Source organism: Barbatula barbatula (assembly GCF_947034865.1).
Source record: "Barbatula barbatula genome assembly, chromosome: 9".
Classification (NCBI taxonomy): Eukaryota; Metazoa; Chordata; class Actinopteri; order Cypriniformes; family Nemacheilidae; genus Barbatula; species Barbatula barbatula.
Window position 1 is genome coordinate 6,704,370 of NC_136772.1, and position 27,156 is coordinate 6,731,525.

At 40.4% G+C, this 27,156-nt stretch overlaps 1 protein-coding gene across 2 annotated transcripts in view; it reads left to right on the forward strand.

Annotated features, from left to right (window-relative positions):
• The window catches only part of LOC306898279 (neural cell adhesion molecule 2), a 151,959-nt gene that overhangs the window by 113,492 nt on the left and 11,311 nt on the right, over positions 1-27,156 (forward strand). The window contains exons 7-16 of one of the 2 annotated variants that reach the window (XM_079463624.1): positions 1,605-1,765; positions 4,260-4,405; positions 6,810-6,960; positions 8,436-8,623; positions 9,279-9,375; positions 13,556-13,729; positions 15,076-15,195; positions 15,357-15,478; positions 19,900-20,074; positions 23,083-24,669. In XM_079463624.1, coding sequence (XP_079319750.1) covers positions 1,605-1,765; positions 4,260-4,405; positions 6,810-6,960; positions 8,436-8,623; positions 9,279-9,375; positions 13,556-13,729; positions 15,076-15,195; positions 15,357-15,478; positions 19,900-20,074; positions 23,083-23,198 — 1,450 coding nt within the window. In that variant the 3' untranslated portion in view covers positions 23,199-24,669. Of the gene's footprint in view, positions 1-1,604; positions 1,766-4,259; positions 4,406-6,809; positions 6,961-8,435; positions 8,624-9,278; positions 9,376-13,555; positions 13,730-15,075; positions 15,196-15,356; positions 15,479-19,899; positions 20,075-23,082; positions 24,670-27,156 lie in introns of those variants that run through there. The other variant, XM_079463623.1, reaches the window with a different exon arrangement.

Consider the following 27,156-nt stretch of genomic DNA (forward strand, 5'->3'; position numbering starts at 1 on the left):
CTCTATTTGCACTTTGAGAAACAGGTCAAAATAATAGAAATTATGCTCTGTATCTTTTCAGACCTCAAATACCGCAAAGAAAACAAGTCCATATTCACTTTTAAGCAATACAACAGTAATATTTGTACTTGTATTTAAGAACAGTTCAAACTTTATTATTTTTATGATAACCTTGATTTTTTTAATACAGTTTCATGTGTCTTGTCATGCTGTCCCATCTTTCACATTGCTTTTGGATGACATTGGGCCCTATTTTCACGATCCAAGTGCATGGTTTAAAGCGCAGGTGCACTCAGGGCGTGTCCGAATCAACTTTTGCTAGTTTAAGGGAGGGAAAGCGGTCGGCGCGCTGGGCGCATGGTCTAAACGGGATGGTCTAAACATTATTCTCAAAATAATGAATAAGTGTTTTTGGCCGTAACATGCAATAAACCAATCAGAGTGTCATCTTCCATACCCTTTAAGAGCAAGTTGTGTTCGCACCATGGCGGATTCGCTATTTACACAGCGGAATTCGGAAGAGCAGACACTTCTCCAGAAAGGAAACGCATCTGCTCGTGCGAGAGGTTAAAGCACACAAGCAGACCATCTACGGGACAAGCCAGATTTTTATCTTAATGTCCACAATAATAATCGTTTAAATTGCAATACATTTTTATAAATATTTGGCATTATTGTGTGCCTCTGTGCTATTTAAGCAACGTGGCGCAGGACGGGAAAATGAGATCTGTGTGGGGCTGAAACTAGCAAAAACACTTGCGACGGGTGTACAATAGGGCCCTTTATGTCACTCCTGAGGTTTGATTTTGTTGAAATTCAACAGACACTGGACTGGAATGGCCACAATACATTTTGAAAGGCTGATTAAATGAAAATTTGCAATGGTCTCTTAATGTTTTACGAGGCTGTATATTTTGCATTTTTGATAATTGTTTACATTTTTAACACAAATATTGACCCTTTATAGTTAAAGACATTTACGTAATAAGGTTAATTCAAATTTCGGAGAATCAACTTTGAATGTTACAAAGATCACATACCTGCATTATAACTGTTGTGCCCTTGAGCAATGCACTTGGTTGCACCAGCGAAACTTGTCTACAATTAGTGTCACTTCAGTTAGTGTGATGTAATGTCCTCTGGCTGACGAAGCATCTGCTCGATTGCAACAATTTTGTTGTAAGTAGCTACCAGAATGGAACAACCGTCTGTTTTTCTCTCCACTGACTTTCTGTACAGACACAGAATCTGAGATTTGATTCCCTTCTCCCCATTTCCTGTATCAGCACAGGTCTCTCCGCTTTAAATAGATTTCATTTCCGCTCTTTCCCGTTCTTCCAATATTATGACTGAAGCCCCGCTGTAATCTCCTGCAAAAATATTTGATTATTCTTTCTACACCTACACTGGCTACCTTTGCCTGTTCTGAAATTTGTATTGCATTCTATAATAAGAAAAACAAATGTATTTTTCTGGCATTTTTTTGCATCCTGAGTCTGACTTCCGTGCATCATTTTTTATTGGTTCGCTGGGTAGCTTTTTCTTGTGTTGAGAATTTAGGCTGTTTTTGTGTTGATGTATGTTGTACATGTGTGGTCTGTCAGGAAGGGAGTGCAGCTCCAGGAATCGGAGCGGTACGTTATGAGAGCTCGGGGTACGACGCTCACCGTTCGAAACATTCAGCAGAATGACGGGGGATCCTACATCTGCAAGGCATCTAATAAGGCGGGAGAAGTTGAGCACGAACTGTTCCTCAAAGTTTTTGGTGAGAACTCTTTTTATTATTGGGTTACATAACCCTTTATGTATTGAGTGGGATGTTACCTGTCAAAGTAAGTGTTTATTGTTCCAGCACATTAGATTTAAAATGATGGGGAGGAATATTGCTGTCTAAAGACCTTTATGCTAGTGATTATTTATTACTCGGGAAAAAAAAGCATCTTCTGTTCAGTTCAGCATCTCTGGCTCCTGAGCATAAGGTGAAAAAATTAATCAAAATCAAAACAAAATATATTATTTCGTTTACCTTCTAAACCCCTTCAAACCTGTATGTTGTTATTTTTATTCCAGTGGAACGAAAGTATGTTTTTTTAAAAGCATTATTCTTTTCTGTATAAAAATGATCTGTAGTAATTCCTAAAGTTGAATATAATAAAAAGCAGATGGTACAAGAGAGGTAACCCTTGTGCGAGGAGAACAATTTGATTGATAGGTACATCCCTAGACTTTCATCATTTTTCCCAGTCTGGCCTGCAGCTCTTCTATAAACAGACCTCCTAAATTACATGAGAATGGGTCACACACCCTTTATGGCAGAGAATTTTGATTTTGATTTTCATGAAGCTGCCAACATTTCCAGCGATTATTCAGATAGCGCCTTGTCTGCTCATGGAAATGTATGGAGATTTATTCTGTAGTCATCAGAATCCTTTCCATGTGCTAGCAAAGGGTATTCTTCAAAGAGCTCATTTAAATGAGCCCCTGTTATTGGATGGGAGTTTTGTTTTGCAAAGCATGGTTGGAATCAGAGTTGTAACTTTCCTTTATGACCTTTGACAGCTAACAGAGACAGAGCTGTTCTGAGTTTTCCCTATGGAGATTTGCATCTTCTGCATTTCCTGTGCACTCATAAAAATCGTTCTCGGTTTTATTGAGTGGCATCCCAAGGATTATGTTGTTGCGCTTTATCTCAAGGCCATTTTGTGGTGTGCTGAAATGTTTGTGGGGCTTTTCACAAGGCTAATTTAAAGATCCTGCTTTAAAAATCCCTAATTGTGTAAAACAGCCTTGACATCATTTGAAAAAAGATGGACATTGGTTTTGCCATTAAAGAGATTACATGAAATTAAAATGTTGAGGCTTTTGTGGTTTGTCGTTTTTGACCATTTCGGGCAGTTTTTTATGGAAAAAGATCACAAATATGAAGGACTCATCTTGCACTGCACAGATGTTTGTCCGACCAGTGTTCCCTAAACTGAGATCCCCTCCTTAATTTGACCTCCAATGTAACTAAAGCCTGTATTTGTTCATGTAAAAATTACAGACGAGCCCTTCGATATGTCCCACCCACGCTTTCAGTTTTAATGGAATAAAAAAGTACAGTACAGTTTCATGGAAATAAATCCTATAGTTAACTATTTAACCTAATGCAAACTTTTAATGTGCCATCGGGATTATTCCTGGTTCTAAATTCATTCTTTGTTTGATCATTCCCAAAGTAGCCTATTGTCAACACAGCAAGAGAAAGCGATTATGCTGATCACACTGTTTTAGACTCCTTTATGTATCTGCTATTGTTGTGCGCCCTGTGGGACAGCATTTTCTAATGTATATTTATCAGGTTAAAAGCAGTATTGGTGTCAACTCTTCGCCCGCAGGGAGATGTTGTTTTACATCAGTTATTGTACTAATGAGCACTGCCACACAACACAAGCCTTATCACAGATTTATGATGGGAATCTTAAGTATTCTTTATGCTGCACAACCCCTGCAGTTTTCTAATGTTTATTTACCAGTGGGAGCCTGTTAGATTCAGCAATGCGCCTTTCAATGTATGATTATGTTTTTGAACCCAGACAGACAGCAAAAGCCCAGCTTTTCTGCAATATGATGATGTTTTTCGTACAGTTGGCTGCCCATGAAGGATTTTTGATTGTCAGATTGGAATGATGTTGTTGACGCAAAGTTCAGTTGGATATTTACTGAATATTTATCCAAGTCCGGTGTGAATTCGGAAAATATCTGTAGTACTGCCACAGTCAAGTCAATGAATGTCTGGATACAAATTTGTTTGTCTAGAAAGACAATAAAAAGACAGTTCAGCCTGATCTCACAGAAATTTTTAACTATTTTATGAGGCCACCACCCTGTGTGAATTCGTACAAAAAAGAATTAATATTAGAAAAAAAGCAATACAGAAGACGCTCCCCTGACCTCAACCCCGAACGTAACCATCACTTGCGTGAAGGAAAATCAAACTAAAATGTATAAATGCGATCTTACAAATTTTTCTCTATTAACCATCTCGTAAAAATAGTGACGAATTGATGTGAGATTGAACATTTCCATTGTTTGTAAAACTTTAGTGATGACCTCATATTGAAAAAATGTAAGCTGCGATGAAAAGTGATCATTTTATAGTTTCCGATATGATTTTAGACAAGATCCTTTTCTCAGTGATCTCACTAATGCCCTCCTCTTTAAGTCATCAGTGTTTCTCTTTTGACTCTGTCTCATTCCTCTTCTGTTCTCTCTTTTAGTCCAGCCCCACATTACCAAGCTAAGGAACGTGACGGCTGTAGAGGGCAGCGCCGCAATGATCTCCTGCAAGGCTGAAGGAGAACCCTTACCTGAAATATCCTGGAGGAGAGCGAGTGACGGACACAGCTTTTCAGATGGAGATAAGGTACCGTTCTCTAGGGATGGGAATCATTATCATTCCGAATCCACTTAAAAAATCCACTTGTGCTTTTCTGACGATTCCATCCATTCAAGTTCCACTAAAAATGAAAATTCTGTCAGCATTTACTCACCTTCATGTCATTTTAAACCCGTATGACTTTCTTCACCGTGAAAGTCACCAAAACTGTCTGTGTATGACAGAACCTGCATAACAATTGAAATACTTATATGATCTTCGAAACAAAATGACATCATACAGGGTTGGAATGACATGAGGGTTAGTAAATGAGACATTTTCATTTTTGGATGAAGCGACTTTAGACTGAGGAGTCTGTGGCTCGAAGAAGTAATTTTATTCACAAAGCAGAAAGCTTACCAGCATGGGCAGCGCGATGGAAATGATGTGGGATTGGAATGTGTTTTCTTTTTCTGTTTTCATTTTATCATCTTTCTACCAAGCAGTTTTTCCCTCTTATCACATTCAATTCATACTACAAGCTCCCAACTCACAATTATTACCGTCCACTTCGAAGAAAGTATGCAGATATTCAGGATCCAATGCAGGAACGTTAGGAAAATCATTTGGTTCAACATTTCTTTTCAAAATTTTTCCTCGCACATGCAAATTTCCATGCGGCTGTGTGTACTTTTCAGGGCATGTATTTCAGACCCCATTTCCTTCAGTCAGTAATCAATGTAGCATTTTACCAGCACATTAAGTGCCACATGTGTGACGTTTGGTCTTTGCTCACGCCCACTATAATAGTCCTGGACATCAGAGGATATAATAGACTCGCATGGGAAGATACAGCCCTAAGGCACGCTTAATCTGTGTACAAGTTTTGCGCTGAAGAAGGTTTTCTGTGCTCCAATAATGCTTCTGAGTTTTTACCGGCATCTGTGGTAAATGCGAATGCAGCAAATGCGATGGCAGCCACCAGGCTCGAAAGATGATGGGAAGAGAAACTGTCAAAGATCATTAGAATGCCGTGAAAGGAGGGTTGTTGGCGTCAACAATAGAGGCAAACGGAGCCCGGCTCCAGGGAGGAACTGTGAAAAGACTCCCCATCACAGTTAATCTAGCAAGGGCTGCTCGGATAGCGATTAGAATAGCCTGCGTGGCTTGGAAATGAAAAAGGATTCATACAAAGAAGTGTTGGAGAGCAGCGATGCTTGCCGCCACTCAATATGAACAAAATGAGTTTGATTTAAGCTGCTCTTTCAGAGGTGTGGGAATGCGGAGGTGAGGTTGGGGAGAGTAAGTCTCTTACAATTACAAGGAGTAGCGACAGGACCTGTGCTCTGAATTCAAAACTTGCAAAACAATTGTCTTGGGAGCCTCCCCCCCACCTCTCTTACTCCCGACAGTTAAAGTAAAAGAGTTCAAAATGGGCACCGATTCACTTGTTCCGTACCGAAGCATTTTTGTGAAGAGTCTATTGGGACCATTTGACAGGTGCCACAATGTCTCACTTTAGAGCCATTTGTATGCAGAATACATTTTTTAAGCTACACAAAACATGGTTTCAAAAACCAGCTTGAGCTACAGCCTTATTTTTGCAAAACATGGTATCAAAAACCAGCTGGAGCTATGGCCTGATTTTTGCAGCAAAGTAAGGAGCAACTGAAATTGGTTTCGGCTACCGCGATGCATGTGCCAGTGTGAGTGTGGAGATCAGAGGCTAGCTGAGGGTTATTTCGGTCAGCTTGGATGATGAGCGGGGTGTCGAGACTGGAAGATAGCTCTCTAAACCATCATCATGCAGTGCCTCTTGTTAGCCATACTACTGCTCACTAATCAAAAGTGACTCGACCACACGTCTCCCTGCTGCTCATTATGCATCGTTCGCTTGAGAGGGCAACCAGAAAGAGAGCTGATTTACATCTGAGTGATGCTGCATGCCGCTGAAACGGGAGTGCGTGTTATGTCTGGTCGACTCATTTGCCTTTAAAATGGTTAAACAGTTTGAGGTACTTTTTGGATCCTTCAGGAACAGGCATCAGACATCTCAGAGATTCACTTTTTTTTGCCAGTGGTTCAAAAACACAAGGAAGTGACTACTTAAATGTGATGGGATGAGTCATTGCACTTGAAGCCATATAGAAAACCAGCCTCTACCTGGTTCAACACAGCTTCAAAAGATAGTTGGCTGACTTTGTGTGCTAGGTGTGTTAGTTGTTAGTATGCAGTCTTTTATGTGTAAGTATTAAGGTGTGTGAAGAGTCAAAACCCGTCTGTGCACCCTTCACGACTGTGAACCCACAGCTGATTTGTTTTTAATCTGTGAATTATTTTTAATTGTTAAATGTGTGTTTACCGATTTAAGTTGCTTGTTTTTTAACCTGATTATGTGACCGTTTTTATTAAAGTTTATCTGCTAATAAAATAGTTGCGGTGGGTTTTTCAGAGTCTAGATGGCCGTGTGGAGGTACGCGGACGTTATGGCGAATCCATGCTGACTATAGTGGGGGTCAGACTGTCTGACTGGGGACGGTTCGACTGTGAGGCTCTCAGCAGAATTGGAGGGCATCAGAAGAGCATGTTCCTGGATATTGAATGTAAGTGATGTAAAATTGCTTCTCGTTTTACTTTAAGAGCAAATCACTGGAAACACCAAATAGCATCAAATAGCAAAACACCGAATAGCATCCCAATACAGTACATAAACTGTTCATCATCAAAGATATTTGACATATTTTATGTAATTTTTATACAAACTATCCTGTTAATAATTTTTTATTAACTGGGTTGGTACCCTTAAAGGTTTCTTTGTGTGCCTTTATGGGTATACAACACATAGAATATTGTACCTTTTTTGGGGTAAATTATTGTACACTAAGGACCGATGTTGTGCCAGTTAAATATTAGGGGTACAAACATTTAACTGTACCTTTAAAGGTACACAATATGTCCTTATAATGTCCTCAAAAGGTATAATGTTTGATCATGTTTTGTAAACCTGTAAAGGCACGAAAGTGAACCTTAGGGTACCACCCCAGCGACAGATAAGGTACAGTTTGTATCATTTTTTTCTGACAGTTTACACTGGCCTGCCAATATGGAGAAATCTTATTATAAGACAATATTAGACAATTTTAGGTTTTCAATGTTTCAGTATTTTTAAATGTTGCACGATTATGATAATGATCAGCATATGGCCTAATTCACCACACAAAGTGTGGTCAGAACAAGGCAAATGATCTGGTTGATCTCAACAAGGTAATTGTATGCTATTATACTGTATGATTGCAATAGTTGCCTTTCATCAATGGCATTTGGAACCTGTTTCGAAATTTTGTTCTTCTGTGACCCTAAAGATTATTTCCTATCCCATCACACCACTCATTTGGAATGCAAAAACGGATAAGCTTATTATCTGGTGTTTGTGTGGGATTGGGATAATGAAGAAGTGACAGCAGCGGGGTAGATACCGTATATACAGTTACTCATTATGGGGTGCACTGGAACGAACCATCTAGCAGGTTTGCTAATATACACATCCATTCAGTCTCCATCCGTCACCGATCTGACACTGTGAGCTGCATCAATCTCTTTAATGGAAAAAATGGGTGTGATTGTCTGTGCGCTGGTCTGCTGTTGCGTGTGTCAGTTTGTGTGGGTGTAAGACCAAAAAATCACATATAATGCAGCATTTCCCCATACCACTCTCTCTCACACACTCTGTGACTCCCTTATTGCGTTTTTCTTACATACTGCCAAATGAAATCTTCCACCGCCCACCGAGTACGCAGTGGGAGAAGAGGGGGCTGTGGTTTGCAGTGTTGAGGTGAGCCTCGAGAAGTGGAAATGCCTCAGATTCTGTTTGATTTGGAGCCCGTTTAAACCCAGGTGCAAGTGCACTCGCATGATGGAGCTCATGGTTTGTGTGTGTGCGTGAAAACTCGTGTTGGTTGGTACATTCTAGTATTTAATTTAGGCTTCGGACAGCTAATCTCGAATGAGGTTTTGATGGATGAATGTTAGCAGAGCCCAACGTGGCGTTATTGAGTATTTCTTTACCGTTCCTTCACAGATGCACCAAAGTTCCAGACCAACCACACTATATTTTTCTCGTGGGAGGGGAACCCGGTCAACATCAGCTGTGATGTCATGTCTAACCCTCCGGCCACCATGCTGTGGAGACGGGACAAGCTGACGATACCCAGCGAGGGAGTGGGAAACATGCGTGTACATAGCACCCCCGGCAGGTCACTTCTGGAGGTAGCCTACTTCAATGACTCATTCAGTAACGCTTAAAGGGTTGATGAAGATGCATTGGATTCTATCTTTTCCATGCAATAGTGACCAGAGCTTGAAAGCTTCGAAAGGAAATCATAAAAAGGTCCATATAGGTTGTGCAGTATATTTCGGGTTTGATTGTTCACATAATAGCTTTGATAGATGATGATGTCATACAATAATGTTGATAGATTCTGATGTCATACGATAGCTTTGCTTGAAAACAAGGTCAGAAATTAAGTCATTTTTCACTGACAATCTTCCTCCATTGAGCTGTTCATTTGTGAACCGCTGTGACCAGATCATTGAGTCACCCGTCGCCCGTCTGACACGTGATTTAATCCTTCAGTTTTGTGAACACAAAAAAGATCTGACCCTGAATAAACTATTTTTTTAATGATCTGGTTAATAACATCTGAGGTTGAGCCCATTAAAGCTATCACTATGCAATCATCAGCCGTTTGTTTAATGACCTCATCCGAACAAGACATAACTCGACAACATGTCATGTGCACCTCAGCAAGAATCAAAAGAACATGAAGAGAACAATAAATAGCACAAAAGAACAAGAGATTAGAAGTGTCTCAACAGATGTGAAAAGCATGCATAGAAAAATAAGTATAACTTTCATTCACAGGTTACTCCCATGTCGGATAGAGATTTTGGGCGTTACAACTGCACAGCTAGGAACAACATCGGCATGCGCTTTCAGGAGTTTATCTTGGCTCAGGCGGGTAAGTGTTAACCTCAGGGGGTTAGTTCAACAAATCATTTGATCAATACGATTACATTCAAAGATTTGGATTTTGGATCGTGTGATTTTATTGTTATTGATGTGATTATGTGTCATAGTTGTGCCTATTTAGGTCACTAGAATTAAATCCGTGCCAATAAAAAAAGGGTGGCTGTTTTTTATGTTAAAATAGTTTCTGCTATTCCTGTTCAAAGTGGTGATTCATACAGCAGATTGCCCTTGGGTCGATCAAACATTGCTCTCCTTGATTGGGAAGTTTGAAATGTCACCTTTGCAACCAATGGTGTGAGTTTGAAGCAGGACTACTTAACCATGGGAAATTCCACCAGGTGGCACAGATATTGCATAACATGTCTTTAAAGAAACCGTTCACCCAAAAATAAAAAGTGTGACATAATTTACTCAACAAGATGTTCCAAATCTGTATACATTTTTTTGTTCTGACGGTTTGTTCCAAACAGTTATTGGCCCTCGTTGACTGCTATAGTAGGAAAATTTGCTTTGTACATTTTTTTGTTCTGTTGAACACAAAAGAAGATTTAAAAAATTTTAGGCAAACAGTTGTGGGGCACTTTTGACTACTATTGTATTTTTCCTTCTATGGTGATCAATGGTGGCATTCTTCCAAAAATCTTTCTCTGTGTTCATCAGAACAAAGACATTTATACAAATTTGGAACAACTTGAAGGTGAGTAAATAAAGACAGAATTATAATTTGTGGGTAAACTGTCCCATTAAGGCAGTGGTTCTTAAACTTTTCATGTAGTAAGGCCCCCTTTTTGTAGGGTGCATCACTTTGCTGTCCCCCAAATAAAGACCTATAATCTTAAACTTACAATTTTAATTAAACCATAAACCTATTAAGGTTACACAATGCTGGAACATCTATTCTTGAAAGTCTTATATTTATAATGTTTGATTGTATAAAACGTATGATCAATTTCTATATTTTTTGAATGCCAAACAATCTGTGGCCCCCAGTTTGAGAACCACTGCTTTAAGGCTTCCATGGATTTTAGCCACATTAGAAGTCCCAGCCAGTCTCGCTTTGTCAAAGCCTATTCTCATGTAATCCCCTCAGATAAAAATTACTTTTGTATCAGACTGAACACCGACAGGCGCAGTTGCCAAAAACATGCTTTGCTTTCAAAGAACCAAATAACTCAAGATTAGAAGAGCAAAAAGTCTTACAGGAGAAGTGCTTTAACAGATTACGCACATCATGAGAATTGTTGCTTATTGTTGCTGTTGTATAGTGTGTGTGACTTGTTGGTGTGTTTGTCACTTACTAAAAAGCAATGAAGTATAGATAAAATTACAGTTTACAAACAAACACTCCACGGGGTTCTTATCGCACCCCGAAAAAGAGCTGCAATGTGTTCCATATCGCATTTTCCCTCACCAACAACACACACAGACAGACAAGAGAAGTGATATGAACACTGTCAAGCATCTCAGTGCTGATTTAAGTGTATCCACAGTGAAATGCTGCTTGTTCAATCTAATTAAAGAAACAAAACTTACTTTTGCACGAATGTCATTTGCATTAATGTTACATATTTCTTAATAAATAAAAATGTCCCATCTCTGTTTGAAACATAAATATGCAGGTTACTTAAAGTAAAAGTTCACCCAAAAATTATTTCAACATTTACTCACCATCTTGTCATTTCAAACCTTTTACGTCTTTCTTCCTCAGAACAAAAAAGAAGATATTTAGAAGAAAGATACTTATACCGAACAGCACTGATCCCCATTCATTTCTATTGTAGACACAAAACCAATGCAAGTGAATGGGGGCCAGTCAACTAAATTCTTCAAAATAACATTTTGAGTTCTGCAGAAAAAAGTCAAACAGGTTTAAAGTGACAAGTTGACAAAATGTTTATTCTTGTGTAAACCATACCTTTATCTTATCTTTACGTGGGTTGAAGTAAAGTGATGTCAATTCCCATGAACTTGTACCCGACTGTTTATGATTCATTATCATCATTAACCTTACATTTGCAGTTTTGAGCACTTATATCTTATGTACTTTCTCAATAACTCATTTTCGTTTATTTTTAGCAAAAAAAGTTTATTATTGCTTGTGAGCATTGGTGTTACCAATGTCCGATAAAATTATACATAAGCTAAAACTAAAGCTGATTTTGTCGATTAAGGTAATCCGTCTGTTTGAAGAACCCATTGCAATATATAGGTTAGTGTGTTAGTGTGTATGTGGCTTTGATGTAATCTCTCTTTCATATATCATAATAGCTAAAAGGTCAAAGGGGATTTCGACAGTATCACACATGTCACCCGCTCACTCTCTCACCCTCTCTCTGGTACATTCTGTCCATGATCTTCTGTGCAACACACCTTATATATTTCTCGGCCAAATGTTGTTTTCCTGTTGCCTCACCTTGTTTCGCTTACTGGTTCTCTGTCTATCAGCCGCATTGATTCTCTCACTGGAAGAGCCAGGTGCTTGTTATTCAGAGCAGGGTGTGTTCTATCTCACTTGGCTGGCCAAAAAGTAGGAGAGTGAAGTGTGAAACTTTCCTTACTACCTCCATGAGGTGAAGAATAAACAGGATGCAACATGTTTTTATTTCAGATTGGCTGAATCATATTTTCCGTTGCCCTAAGACATTTACTAATATTCCTGTTTGTTGTAAGGAGGCCCGCGTGAAAACTATCACTGAAGAAATGTCAGTGCTTTCCCAACAACAATCATTCGTAAAATGTTGTGTGTTAGTCCTCATGAAATATAAATGGTAGTATTTAGATTTTTTTATGTTAAGGATATCTATGTATTATAACTAGTGCGCTCCGAAACATTAGAAAAATGTCATGCATGCGCCTAGACGGAAGATAACTTCCGGTCTGTGTTTGTTCATCTGTTGAATGGGTCATGTCGCTTTTAAAGAAACCATTTGGGACATTGACATCTAGCGGTTGAGCTTGGTATGGCAGTCTTAATACAAAATATTGGAGAGGCAAGTTAAGCCAAGTAACATTTATTTGTTATTGGAAATAATGTACAGGCACTCTGTTGTTTCGGATGTGTACCGGAAATTAGGTTTTGTGTACAAACGCATTCATGCGAAGTAATGCTTGTTTATGTTGTTGCTTTGAAACAGTCTATTTAGTTTATCACTTCCACCGGTACGGATCAGATATTTTTTTATAGCTGTATCAATCCCCTACTTTTTTCATTCTACACGTCTTATCAACTTTTTTTATCAGATTCCAGGCTATTATTAAACTGGTAGCAGCCACTCGATATAAACTTCCTGTTTCAGTGGAAATTACATCAATACATTGACCAAAGCTGCAAATTTAAGTGGGTGTTTAACTGAAAATGTCTTTGGGTGAACATTTTGTATAACTTGATCAGGTTTTCTGCTCCGGTAAGAGTCAAATTCTACATATGACCCTTTTTACTGCATTTAAAACCACCACAGAGAAATGTGCTGATAATCATAAATCAGTTATTGAAAAAGCAGCTACATCAAAATCTGTGTCCAAAAGTTTCAATTAATCTTACTTTCAATCCACATAAAATACTCAAATGTTATGTTTCAAAGAGAGATGGCGAAAAAGTTATGGATTTCACATGTTAAATAATTTCATATTAACATAAATTACACTTATGATATTAATTATTTCCTGTAAGACTTGTTTATTCTAATTATTGTCACTAAAGAATTTATTTTATTATTTTTGTTGTTGTTGAACATTTATGGTTTATGTTATAATACCTACAGTATGAGAGTTCATGAGTTATGCATAGTAATTCTTTTTTTAAGGATGTTAAAAAGAGGAAGGCTTAATCCTGTTAATCGAATTGATTTACCATTTTGGTATTATCATGTTTTATTCTGTATACTCAAACCTCTTTATAAACCTTCATCTGACATGTTTTACATGTATTAAATGGTGTGAAAGGAAAACAGTGCAGGCATTACAGAACTGTGAGTCTCTGATGTTAAGGGAGTTTGGTTTGTTAGATGCTGAAAGCAGCTCTATGAGCTCGTGCAAATCGTCGCACAACCCTCTCCCCTTCAGAAAGACACACAACCAGCCCCTTTGAAACCCTCAGAGTCGACGGCCTCAACCTAGAAATATACATTTTTAATTCTCTCTTACCCTAACCCATCATTTCTCCACCGCAGATGTTCCCTCGAACCCTTACTCTGTGCGCTTGAGTTCTGTGGCCCAGCGTGTGGCCACGGTTACCTTCATAAAACCGGACTCCCACGGCGGTGTACCCATCAGTCACTACCTCGTCAAATACAAAGACATTAGCTCACATGACTGGAAGGATGTTAAATCACAGGGGACACAGAGTAAGTACAAAAGTTGTTTCACTGCTCCGTGCCATCAATTCTTGTGTTAAACTGCCGAATGAATTATAGATTAAACAATTGTTTCTGCCTACAGATTAGCTCTGCGATAGCCGGCTTGTAGTTTGTGGAGTAAAAGAATCAGTGCCTCAATGTGGATGCCTTGTTTCTGTAGCACTCCAGACCCATCTTTGTGGGCTGTGTGTATATGCCGTTAGAGGCTTTTAAAATGAAATTAAAATGTATTAACTTTGAATATCAGCCATTGGAAACTGATCAAGGTGAAGATATTTGTTCTTTTTGTACGGTGTTACCTGAGCCATCATTCTCTATACACTCACATACAGTAAAACACAAGACTACAAGTAGAACTTCCTAAAGTTTACAGCTGCCTTCAAGGATCAAAGTATAAGTGTGAGATTAGCACTGGGAGATTCAACTCTAGTACAACCTGAATTGAAAGTGCTTTAAGATCTCGTGCTTTTTTTACCCGCTACACCCGGAAGGGTTGGCAGAAACTTTAAGGACAGATTACTGTAGATGCGCAGATAAGCAACTTAGACTCTTTGAAGGACTCCAAGTTAATATGCATAATGCTGAAAATGTTGTGGCCATGAGCATTATTGGTAAAGGCAATAATTTTACACGTTTCATATAATTTAGGAGACCAACTGGGACTTAATGTTAATATGCAGATTAGAACCCCATCTCTCTCTTTTCCCCCGTAGTCAGTTATTTTATCACTAAAAACTTTTTTGATGGTTTCAGCATACCTACGTAAATAGCCAGAATATAACAACAACATTTTTTTATATAGTATACGTGTACCTTCACTCAGTTGCACCAGCTTGGACTACAGTACCTGATCCACTCGGTCACTGTGTGATGTGATTGGTTTGTGATGTATTAAACAGATGGTTACAAATAATGTTAAACAAAAGAAAGTCATAGACATTTTTATGGTTTCCATTAAAATACCTGTAACACGATTCAATGTAAGGAGGGAAGGAGGAGGCTAGGAGGGGGGAACCGGCGAACGCAAAACCAACTTTTAATAACATAAACAAACGACAAAACTAAAGTAAAATGCCGACAGCTCCCTGTCGACTGCCGGCCACACAAACATAATAAAACATAACATGAAGTCCAGGCCTGGTCCTGTCTCGTCGTACACTCCTGTTGCTCGTCCCTTTATGCTTCCGGAGCTCCTCTGTCAGAGATGCGAGACCGATGCAATGTGCAGCTGAACTATTAGCTCTTTCCGTTAAAACAATACAAAATTTCTTATTGTATTGTTTTTTCAGCCTTAATTCTCATTCTTTCCATGTCTGTATGTATTTTTCTCGCAGCAATAGTTTTGCTCACAAAACTTGAGCCCAACACGACATATGAGTTGCAGGTAGCCGCGGTTAACGGGAAAGGTCAAGGGGAGTTCAGCCGCACGGAAAGCTTTCAAACCCTGCCCATCCGTGAGTCTCCTTCTCTCTGACCTTTGTGAGGTTTTGAAGAAATCTTCAGCAGTTTCACATGTTCAATGATAATTTTGCACCAACAAACAAAATTTAGTTATTTGGTAACCAACTGTGAATATGCGTGTGGATCATTCATGTCATTTTCTATTGATATTCAGGAGAGCCCAGTCCACCATCAGTTCAGGGTCAGCGAGGGGTGGGAAAAGCATATCGGCTGGGTCTGGTCAAGCAGGATGATGGAGGAATGCCCATTCTGGAGTACATTGTGAAATATAAAACAGTAAGTTACCTGGTTGACTGACCTTTACTGCAAGGTACATTCGAACGTTATGTTTTGTGAAAAGATATTGAAAATCGAATTAAAGATAATTAATTAAAATGGGCAAAATGTGTATGTGGAAATGCCACGCCAATTGTAGAAAGACCTAGCAAGATTCGAAGATTACCAAGCCATAATGGGCACTTAACAGAAAAAAAATTGTGGTAAAAGGATAAACAACATTAGAAACTCTTCTTCACAACACTGGCACTTTTTCATTTTGTAGATGTCAGCTATTCCTTTTTTTATCAAGACTTAATAAAAAGTGTGGACTTTTTGGTTGTTTCCTTAGGTAATTGACGCTTCCCAAGCAGTTTGATTGTCAAGCAATTTGACCAATCATACTGCCCCTGTGACTGACCGCCATATTGTCCGACAAACAAACCAATCTGACAAACCTGCTGTAGTAGATTAGTATGAAAAAATAGCAATAATAAACAGATATATTCCCAACTTTAATGGACGTTCACACTGTAAAGGTAAACGATAACCAAGTTATAACTTTTAAACAAAGGAGAATAGCAGAGTTCACATCACCAATACAGAAATCATGAATGTACGAATTACAGACAGGAGCGTTCTGGAAGTTGTGTTTTAAGGCAGAATATAATACTTCTTGATATATTACAAGTATGAGCAAGCTGGCAAGACATGCTTTGTGCCCTGTGATGTTATGAGCGGACCTTCAGCCTTCAGAGAGCAGCATTTGCAGTGACATTTAAAGGAAAGTTGTTTTCAGCAATGAACCTTAAAGGTCCAGTGTGTAATTTTTGGGATGATCTATTGAAAGAAATGCAACATAATATACATAGCTATGCCTTCAGTGGTGTATAACATTTTTTCACACAATGAAAAGTTATGTTTTTATTACCTTAGAATGAGCTATTTCTATCTAGATACACTGTGGGTCCCCTTGCACAATTCGCATGTTCTGTCAGCCGTCGTAGTGTTTTGAATGGGAGGGGTGGAGTGAGCGGTTGGTTGCAATTCGCAACCTTGCCGCTAGATATTACTGACTGCACCTTTAAAGCAACAGCTGTACTGTGTTTGTTGTATTTAACGCAAATAAAGATTAAGAGTCTGATGGACTGTTATTCTTTTCTGTACGGAACTAATATTTTTTATTTCGTTTTCACAAAGAAGTATCACGGCTGACCAAAACTCTGCCTGAAGTTACTCTCTCTCAAAATGTTTTATTACACATTAAGTTAGCTATACACCCATTTTGTGCGAGTTTAGGATTAACATAACGTTATTGTCTGCTGGTGTGGGCGAAAATATACTGTAAGTATAACTAAAGTAATCTCAAATCCTGAATATATCCATCAAATCCATATTGTAGACCTTTCTTTCTAAAATCAGTGTGTCATTTTTCCAGAAATTCTTCTCTATTTCCCCAGAGAGAGCACAAATTTACACAGGGAGTGCATGGCTGAAACCGAAAACTTGTCGGACATAGCAACAGGAACGATTGGGGGCGGGGTTTTGTGAAGGGTCAATTTCCAGCAAAACGCCACTTTGCAATAAAATTGTCCTTATTCATTAACTAGCTGGAGAAAAACAGTATTATAAAGTATCCTGTGGTTTTGTTGTTTATAAGTGTGCAATTTGAGATTGAGTAATAATACAGAGGGGTGTTATCATCCGGAGAAGTGTGGGGGCGACGGTTTTGATAATGAGCACAGACAATACGTCTCCCTTCTGTATGCACCAGCACCAGCTGTGGTGAACATAACAATGTGGTTAAATGATGCTTATGTGAGATGCTGTTACTGTTCCGTTGTGTTTAGATGAACGCTGTGGAACTGATGATGTTGTGGGTGGGAGGAGGCGGTTTGTGCGTGCGGGTAACTGACCTGCCTTTAGAAAGTTCCTTGATTGTGAGGAACTTCCCTTCTGTATTTCACCTGTCATTTAAATGTGAAGTCCGTATAAGGGTTTTAGTCGGAGAAGAGGTTCGTGAATCAGAATTGTTCCAATACATCCTTTCCTTTCAATGACTTTCAACACTCCAAAGGCAAAACATAGTGGTGATAGTAGTGTCAAAACAGGTTTTGGAAAGCACACACCTTTATCATGACATGGCAAGGGAGTATTTGTTTATTTTTCATTTCAGTAGCACATCAGATTTTTGTTTAATATCATCAATTGATTTTATCTGATTTCGAAGGTGCCATTTAGGATTATAGGTTAAAGAAGTGAATCTCAATCTTTTTGACTTCAAGCCTCGCATATTGTCCACAACATGTGAATGTCCCCACTCAAAATGTCAACTTAATATTTTATTCTAGAGCTTGGCATAACTAGAAATATACGTTATAAAAATAACCAAACACTATGAAATAATAATGTAATGCTTGTTTTGTCATTTTAGATCGAAACGTTTATTGAGGCCTCCTGGCCCCTGGACTTAGAAGAGATAGTTCACCCAAAAATGCATATTCTGTTATTATTTACAAGCCCTCTTGTCATTTCAAATCTGTTTGACTTTCTTTCTTCTGCAAAAGACAAAGGAAGAGCTTTTGAAGAGTGTTGGTAACCAACATCGGGGTTACCTATTGACTTGCCTTGGTGTTGTGTCCATAAAATAGAAGTAAACGGGTACCGCTGTTGTTCGGTTACAAATATTTTTCAAATTATTTTTTGTATAAGTCATACAGGTTTGAAATAACACTAGGGTGAGTAAATGATGACTGAATTGTCATTTTGGGTAAACTGTCCCTTAAAGGCATCCGTTGATTTGTTGGTCAAGAGGCAAAATTTTGGCTTTGAATACAAAGAGTTTGAGGATCTAATTCAATTTTATGTGTCTTTCAATAAACCTGAATTACAGCAGTATGTCAGTGTCTGCACACGAACATCTTTCTGTCTTCAGCCAAATCCTTGTATATCACTGTCTTAATGCTGTCCCATTAATAGTTTACCGTAAATATTTGGTAACGGTATAATATTAGACGAATTGTCAACAAGACTTATAAATCTCCTGGAGCGAACACTAATCCCCTTGAGGGTATCTGTAGTCTAAAAGGCCCTGTGTAAAGCATCGGGCGGGTTGCCATGGCACCCCAGTCTCGCACGATCTGTGCGGTTTGTTTACAGAATGTGAGAGGCTGTTGAGTGATGCCACACTAGCATGTCCACACATCCATCGCAGCCCTACAGAGCATCTGGGTCCTTCGCTTTCTCTCACAATCTCTGTTTGTTTTCCCCCTCATGGGTTGCAGTGTTTCCTCATATACTTCATTTCTGACTGTCTCACTCTGTTTGTGATGCCTGGCTTCCTCCACAGCCCTAATAGGGTCCGCTAGCATCTTCCCCCTCACTCATTTGTACATGCCCCCTCTTTTCTCTTTTATCTCTCCCTGTCTCATTTACGTTCCCTCTGATATCCTGTGCACAGGAAGGTGAGAACAGGGGAATGGATATGTCACAGCCTGCGGAGACATTCACAGGACGCCTATAGGGACTGTCAACCTATGAAAAGCACATTCAACCATTTAGCCTTTAAAGAGCTGAGGCGTTTTAAAAATGTCAGAATGTAAAAGCAATGGGCTTTTGAAGGCAGCCTGTGTGGGCTTAGTTTGAAAATTTTAGCCTGTGGAACAAACTGCACAGACACACACACTTTATTACACACAAACTCATTTGTTTTTACTGTGCAGGTATAAAGAGTATAATGGGTGCGTTGGAGTATTTCTGATATGTGAGTGCTAAGAAAAGAAAAAGTTTCAGAATCAGAGAAAATTATCTCTTTCTTGTGAGTTTCTCTGAAGGAGCAGACGGCCTCTCAGGTCACTTTTAAAAAATATATGTTATTCAATTACTTCCTGTAACAGTTTTAAGCAATGGCTTTATTTGCTGGGTTTAACATAGATAATTCCTGATGCATTTAATATGAGCAGACAACAAGAGAGAAGTATGAATACAAGAAATAATTGAAAATTCTATTAATCATTCATTCACCCTCTTGTCATAACAAACCTTTTTGACTTCTATGCAACACAAATAAAATATGTTTTTAGGAATATTTTATAATGTAAGTCAATGGGGGCCAATGTTGTTTGTTTAACAATTTTATACTCTTTGTATTCCTTTGTTCTGCATAAGAAACAAAATTAAGAAAAATAGTTGTGGAAAGTTGTGGACTCAAGGTGATAAATGATAAAGGCATTTTCATTCACATTCACCACTTATGAATCACAAACCCACAAAGACTTGCATGCAATAATTTAAACCATTTATATTATTACAAAAGTGTAATAAGAATAAAAAAGTTTAAGGAGTCATGTGCCCTAAAGCATTGTCAGTTTATAGCCTCGTGTGTGTGTTTTCATGTGTACGTTTGCACGTGAAAGCTTAACAACACCTGTGGTTTTCTGCAGGATAAGGAAGAGCAATGGATGACGAAACTAGTTCCAGGCGCGAACGATTTCGTTCTGCTTCAGCCGCTCCAGTGGAACACTCAGTATGAAGTCGAGATCACGGCTCGCAACGTCAAAGGCTTGTCTGAACCCACCTTCGTGAAATTCTCCATGCCTCAGAAACCTGATATAACAGGTACACGCACTTCCACAACACGTGCAAAGTCTTGGTCTATTTCCGTTAGCTCAGTATCATGCGACAAATTAAGTCTGATTACCTACAGCACTTCATCACCCACTCACAGTATCTATAGCAGAAATGATATGTCTCCCGTCATAATTACATGCTTCAGCAGACATGCCAGGCACCCACACTCGGTGGCGCTCACGTACCCCGCTCACGTTCCCTGCTCAAATGTCTCGGATTCACTGTCAAACATGTGTAACACGTTGTATCCTTTTAAATGTGTATAATCGATTTGACTACTAAATAATAAATATTATTAGTTTGTTTTTTTATTTTCATTAATCAAATTCTTGTTTTATTACTTTTTTACATGTGTTAAAGGGAAAGTTCACCCAAAAGTGAAAATGTTGTCATCATTTTCTCACCCTCTTGTCATTTTAAACCTGTATGTCTTTTTTCCTTCTGCAGAACACAAAAGAAGATATGTTGAAAGAATGTTGGTAACCAAACAATGGCTGTGTACCCATTGGCTGCTTTAGTTTTGGGTCCATACAATAGAAGTGAATGGGTACTGCCGTTGTACCACCGGTTATTCTTCCAAATATCTTCTTTTGTGTTTTCCGGAAGAGAGCTATACAGATTTGAACTGAAAAGAGGGTGAGTAAATTATGACAGAATGTTCCTTTTTGAGTGAACTATCCCTTTAAGACATTAATTCAACATAAAAGCGTAATATTACAAGAACATTGATGTTAAATTTTTCCTTGAACCACTCTGAGTTGTACTACAAACATGCAATTAGATATGTTAAAAGCTTTTTAAAGAAATAACATATGAGTTTCTGCGTCCCAGGGGCCCATCTACTGTAAGAGCACTAGAGACAGAAACGCTTTAGATGGACATGACATTAGCTATATCGAGGATAGTTTGCTGGACACTCACGTTCAAGTATATTGCTGAGGAAAGTGATGGCGAGTATCAACAAACCATAAGAAACAGGCAGCACAGATCCACATGAGTGGTTCACGTTTCCCGACCGAAATATAGATGCACTGTATTTCACATTTTCTGATACTATGGAGAGCGAGCGGGAACGCAGTTTTAGAGGTTGGTCGATTGCTTGTCTACTCTTATTACCTCTGTTTGTGAAAGGGTTCCCAGGACGGAGACAGCTTTCATTTTCCAGCCAAAAATTAGTTAGAACTCGCCTTGTTATTGGCTTAAAATAACGCTTGCATTACAGCCACTTAATCCATCGCAACAGTAAACAGACAAGAAAGTTTGTCTGTTCCTCTTAACGTCTATTTAAACTAACAGCCATGGGATGTTTTCTCAAAAGTCATTTCTACCTGATGGGTGACTGTGGCCGCAGTTTGGTGCGGTGTGAAACACACAGACGAGAGAATAGAAAAGTTACTTTGATCTTGGATTCATACCATAATTCTCTGGAACGAATGGGGGTTTTAATATTTTGGTCGAAATGCTGAAAAAACCTAACATGTTGTTACGAGGATACGATATAAATATGGTTTTCAAAAGATTCACCAATATTCATGAATGAATGAGTTTTAGTATTGGGAAGAAATATTTGTATAATTGACATTTTTCCCACCGGTATTTAATGGATTTCGGCGCAGTGCATTGTGGGGTTGTCTTCACTGCAACGGATTCATGCAATGCTGTCTTAAGCTTACTAGAGCTTACGATTTTAAAACAGACAGACTATGTTTATGACACACCTCTTCATTTTATGATTTTTGCTTCATGCTTTTTGCTACATTCCAGAAAGCATGATTCTCCCTGTCAGCTGATGTGCCATAAGAGCTATGCCAAAAATAATATTGACATGATATTTGAATTTTGTCCACACCTGTCAAATTATATGTGAAACATTACTAGAAGTGTCAGTACATGCATAGTTGTGCAACTGAATGTGTGTGTGTGACATTACAGGAGCTTGGATGTACTCTGTTAATCGGATGTCATTTGTATATTCTCTCCCCCTCCTTCTTATCCCCTCTCTCTCTCTCTCTCTCTCTCTCTCTCTCTCTCTCTCTCTCTCTCTTTTCACCCGCACTCCTTCCCACGCTCTTATTTATAATTCTATTGTGCTCGTCTTCGTTGTTTCACTCTAAACAATCCTGCTCACCAAATCCCAACTAATGAATTATGCAATGCATTCTCGGCCACATCGAAATTGCTGGGCTTTTTGTTTTACAATAAACTGCCACTAAACGTCCTTTTCTATGCGCCTAAATGCCCCAATCTTTTAAATCACAACAAACCTACTTTACATGGATACTGGAACTGTTCGTTTGGTTCATATAATTGTGTCATTCCTTCATCCGGTGACATAATTCTCGAATTCACTTCTGTTTATTTCATGGCTTGCGCCACAATAATGTGTTTTATCTCATTGTCACCCCTGCACTCATCGTTTCTGTTCATCCACTGTTGTGTCATTGTGTGTAAACTGCCTTCAATTCACTAACATTTTTTGGCTGATGCTGAGCAAAACCTATTTCAGTTGTGTGGACCCTTCAGCAACCAAGGCAGAATAGATATAAGAAAGAATATTTTCATTTGACGTTTTTTTTTATTGGAACAGTTCACCGAAAATCTTTTACCCCTCCCTCAAGTTGTTTGGTTACAAGCCTTCTTCCAAATATCTTTCTCTGTGTTCACCGGAACAAAGACATTTATACAGGTTCGGAACAACTCAAGGTTGAGTAAACGATGACAGAATTTTTATTTTGGGGTGAACTGTCCCTTTAAGACATACAAAATTAAAAAATAAAATGTAGAAATAACAAAGCACTGTAGGGCTCATAGTTATGCATATACAGTATGTATATCTTATGCACACCATTTCAAGCTTTCCTATTTTTAAAAAGAAAATAGATCTCTGTATTTTCAAACATACTTTGAGCCCTAATCCTGCAACCTTCGCTGGCTCCACACACCTACTGTAAGTCTTTCCCTCTTCCTTCCCACTCCCCCCCTCCATCTCATTGCAGATCAGTGTTGTGAGCCCCCATCAGCTGGACGTGGACATCTCCCTGCGCAGCCCATCCATACAATGACCGTCTTTGGACCGGCCCTGTCATTCTTGCTGTACTTATGTGTCTGTTGACATTCCTCCATCTTCATCCTGCCTGGAATCAGCCCAAAAGACAGAGACTGTGCCTGTCCCCCGCCCGGTGGGTTTCATACAGTGGGGGGGGCGATCGCTGACTCTTAGCCACGCCAGTTCATTGCCTCTTGCCAGACTCCGGTGGTGTTCCCGAAACCAACGTGACTTTGACCGAGCTCTGCTTATCTCATGTGTCCTTGCCAAAACAGGCCTGCTCTTTTTGTCCAAAAGGTTGTGAAGAAAAGAAAAGAAAACAACAAGCGAGAGGCTAATTTGTGTTTCTTTACTTCTTTACTTGTAACAATAGCATTCAGACCCTTAGTGGTATGTTTATCCTTTGCTGGTGTTTACAAAGACGTAGTAAGCCACCGGCGTGAGGGCTTTTCTGTCTTCTGTGTTCATCCCACTGCCGCTCGTTTCAGCGGGCTCTTTTGTTTTGGTTTATTATCACAATGGGAAATGTCAGCAGTTGTATCGCTTGAGAGAATGCATTTAATGATGTTGCTGATGCGCACACACAGAGCTATCCAACGCAGCACTCATTAAATGGAGTCAAGTAGGATTTCAAATTGATATGACTTTTAAACAGTGGTATCATAAATCAGACGGGGCCTGCTGTCCCCCCTGTTATCCATCATATGAAAAAATAAAACAGGCTTTTCGCTCTCCCACTGATTCAAAATATAATGCACATACATTTTTATTCAGCACCACCTCTGGCAGAGAAATTTTGACTTAATGGTTTTTTTCTCAGTGTTGATGAGAAACGAAATTGAGTAATTGGAATTTGTCAGCCATTTGTGACTAAGAGTAATTCTTTAATGTTGCCATTGAGAAGGTGTGATGTATATGAAGAGTCAATTAAGCTAACAGCCATTCATTACATGTCTTTGTACAGATGAAAAGTCACGTGAGTTGTGCGTAAAATAGCAAGAACGGACTTCTGCTCATGAACCAGAATGCTGTAGTGAATTAATCGAGGCCTATTTATTGTTTGGTTAACACTGTGTGGTTACAATAAGATTCGCTAGCTTTGTGTAAATAAATACATATCACATTTTGAACAAACAGAAATTAACAATGCGCTGAACCCCATTGTAAAGTGTTATCATTTTGAGGTCCAAAAATGTGATCTACATAACAGATTGTACAATTCTGATATTACATGAACATATTTGTGACCCTGTCTGTGAAATCCGGGCTAACGTCTTATAATCTAATTAGATAACAAACATCAGAGTTTGATTTCAGAGTTTTGACTACGATTTTAACCTTTGACAATATAAAATATATCTAGGTAATCTTCACAGTATGTTCTTTATGTAAGATGATTTTATGTAGAAAATAAAAAAATTACTTTAACTGTAACTGTTTTCACAGATTGGGTCACATTTGAAAAACCAGTCTACTGTAAAAAGTTCATGTCTACATCAGTGTGGAGGTCTTTGTCAGAATAAACTACTTTGCTGTGAGTTGACAGCCTCTTTTTTGTTAGTAAGTTAAATTATTTTTACTTTACAGCTTTCCTGTTGCTCAGTAGTAAGAGCATGGTGTTGACAACGCCAAGGTCGTGGGTTTGATCTCAGGGGATTGCATATACTTAGAAACAAAAATGTATATTATAATGCAATGTAAGTTGGTTTGGATAAAAGTGCCAAATGCGTAAATTGACAAGTAAAGCAATTTAATAATTCAGGAAAGAGAAACGTCCCGGTTACGTATGTAACCTCTGTTCCCTGATGGAGGGAACAAGACGTTGTGTCGAAGCCGACAGATGGGGTTCGCCCTTGAGAACCAATCGTCTCTGACTATTTTGAAAAGGCCAATGAAATTGGCGAATGAAATTTGCATGCCGGGCTCCGCCCCCGGATATCCGGGTATAAAAGGGGAGCCGGCGTGCTCATTCATTCACCTTTTGTGCTGAGGAGCCTGAGAGCATCTCGTGACTGCTGCAGCGGACGGCTATTGTCGTGGCAAGAAGGACACAACGTCTTGTTCCCTCCATCAGGGAACAGAGGTTACATACGTAACCGGGACGTTCCCTTTCTGTCGGTCTCTCGACGTTGTGTCGAAGCCGACAGATGGGGTTCCTATGGAAAACGCCACGGCACTAGCCGCGTCACAATCTCTAGCGAAGCGACGTTGACCGGCCTGGGCGAGCCACACGTGAGCGCTATCGCGAAATTTGTAACCTTCCAGTGGGCAGGCAGGGGCTCCCAGAGCTTTTGGCAAAGATGAGTAGCCCCTGCCCTCCGCCAACTCAGACGGCCCCATTGGCGAGGGCCATCCAGTCGTAGGGCTACTGGGTAAGCGCTGTTCCTTCAATGAGGACGTGCGCTACGGAGACCACTTCCCACCCTAGGGGGGAATACAGTGGAGACACCAACATGGTCTCACCAAATAGGGGAGAACTCATGGGAGGTATGTGCGGAATGCCGCAAGGTGGATGTCCACCTGGGGAGGTCATGGGTTGCCACGCGGGGAACCATCTCATGACGACATCTCAGACGGAACCACCCTAGTGGGGGGTTACTACGTGTGGGGCACTAGGTCCGGTTAGAGCTATATGTAATAACTCAGCTTGATACCCGGCCATAGGCGGCAGGGCTGCTCCGCCGAGCCCGCCGCCCTGAGTGCTATTGATGGATGGACGGACTGCCTATTCTTCACCCTTGGGGAAAGAAGGGAGGCAGCCCATAGCGCACTGGTCCACCTCAGAAGGGGAATGGCGCTATGCGCAGGCGTACGCCCCACGACTGCTGGTCTCACCTGCTGGCAAGACTCGAGCTGCCGACTCCCCACGGAGGTTGTAAGCCTCTGCGAGGTATAGCGTAGCCCAACCCGCAGCTCTACAGATGTCTGCCAGAGAGGCGCACTAAGCCGATGCCCACGAGGAGGTCACACCCCGAGCGGAGTGTACCGTCACTCAAATGGGCACGGGCTAGGATCGGCACGCCGTAGTGACGGCGTGTGCGACCCAGCGCTACAACTCTCCTCGGATACAGCACTCCCGTTGCTGACCTCCATAACAGACAAGAGCTGCTCAGGGCCTTGAAGCCCTCAGTGTGGTTCGAGTAGAGGCGCAATGCGCTTACTGGACACCCCACGTACAGGTTGGGTCTTTCTCCCGGTGTGGGAGCGCCTGCAAGTTCACCACCTAGTCCCAAAGGGGGGCGGCGGAACTTTGGGCACGTAAGTCGGCCGGGGTCTCAGGATCACGTGAGAGTCACCGGGCCTGAAATTTGGCAATCGGTGGACACGGAATGCTTGCAGGTGCCTCACCCTCTGGATGGACTCGAGCCCCAGCAGGAGAGCCAACCCCCCTCGCAGAACGAGGAAGGGGCTCTCGGCAGGGCCCGAAAAAAGGGGACCCAAAGGTCCACCTTAAGGTCCCTAGAGGGTACGGGGCGCGGACGAGGCCTTAGCCCCTCGCGCCCTAGAGGAACCTAATAATCAGGTCATGCCGCCCCAGAGGCTCACCAGCAACTGGTACGTGATAACCGCGACAGCGGGTACCCACGTTCCAATGTGGAAGGGGAGATTACTCCCCAGCCTCTCCTGCAATAGGACAGCACGTTCCTGAGCGAGCAATTCCGCGGGTCTTCTCCTCGAGAAGAGCACCAGGACGAGAAGGGGCGCCACTTAAAGGCATCCAGCCTTGTGGGCATGGCCCTTGCCTGAGTGACAGTCTCCACCACTGAGGGGGGTAGGTCATCCAGGAACTCCTCGTCCCATCCAGGAGCCAGACCCAGAGGTCCGGCTCGAACGCCACAACGTGTCCATCCCCTGCGAGTAGGCCCTTCGCCAGGGGATTTGGCCAGGGGGAGTTGTCGTCAGGAGTATTAGCTCCGAGGACCAAGTGTAGTTGGGCCCGTAAGGCGCAACTAGCAGCACTTGATACTCCCTTCCCAGACCTTGCACAGGACCTGCGCAATGAAGCTCACTGGGGGGAAGCGTA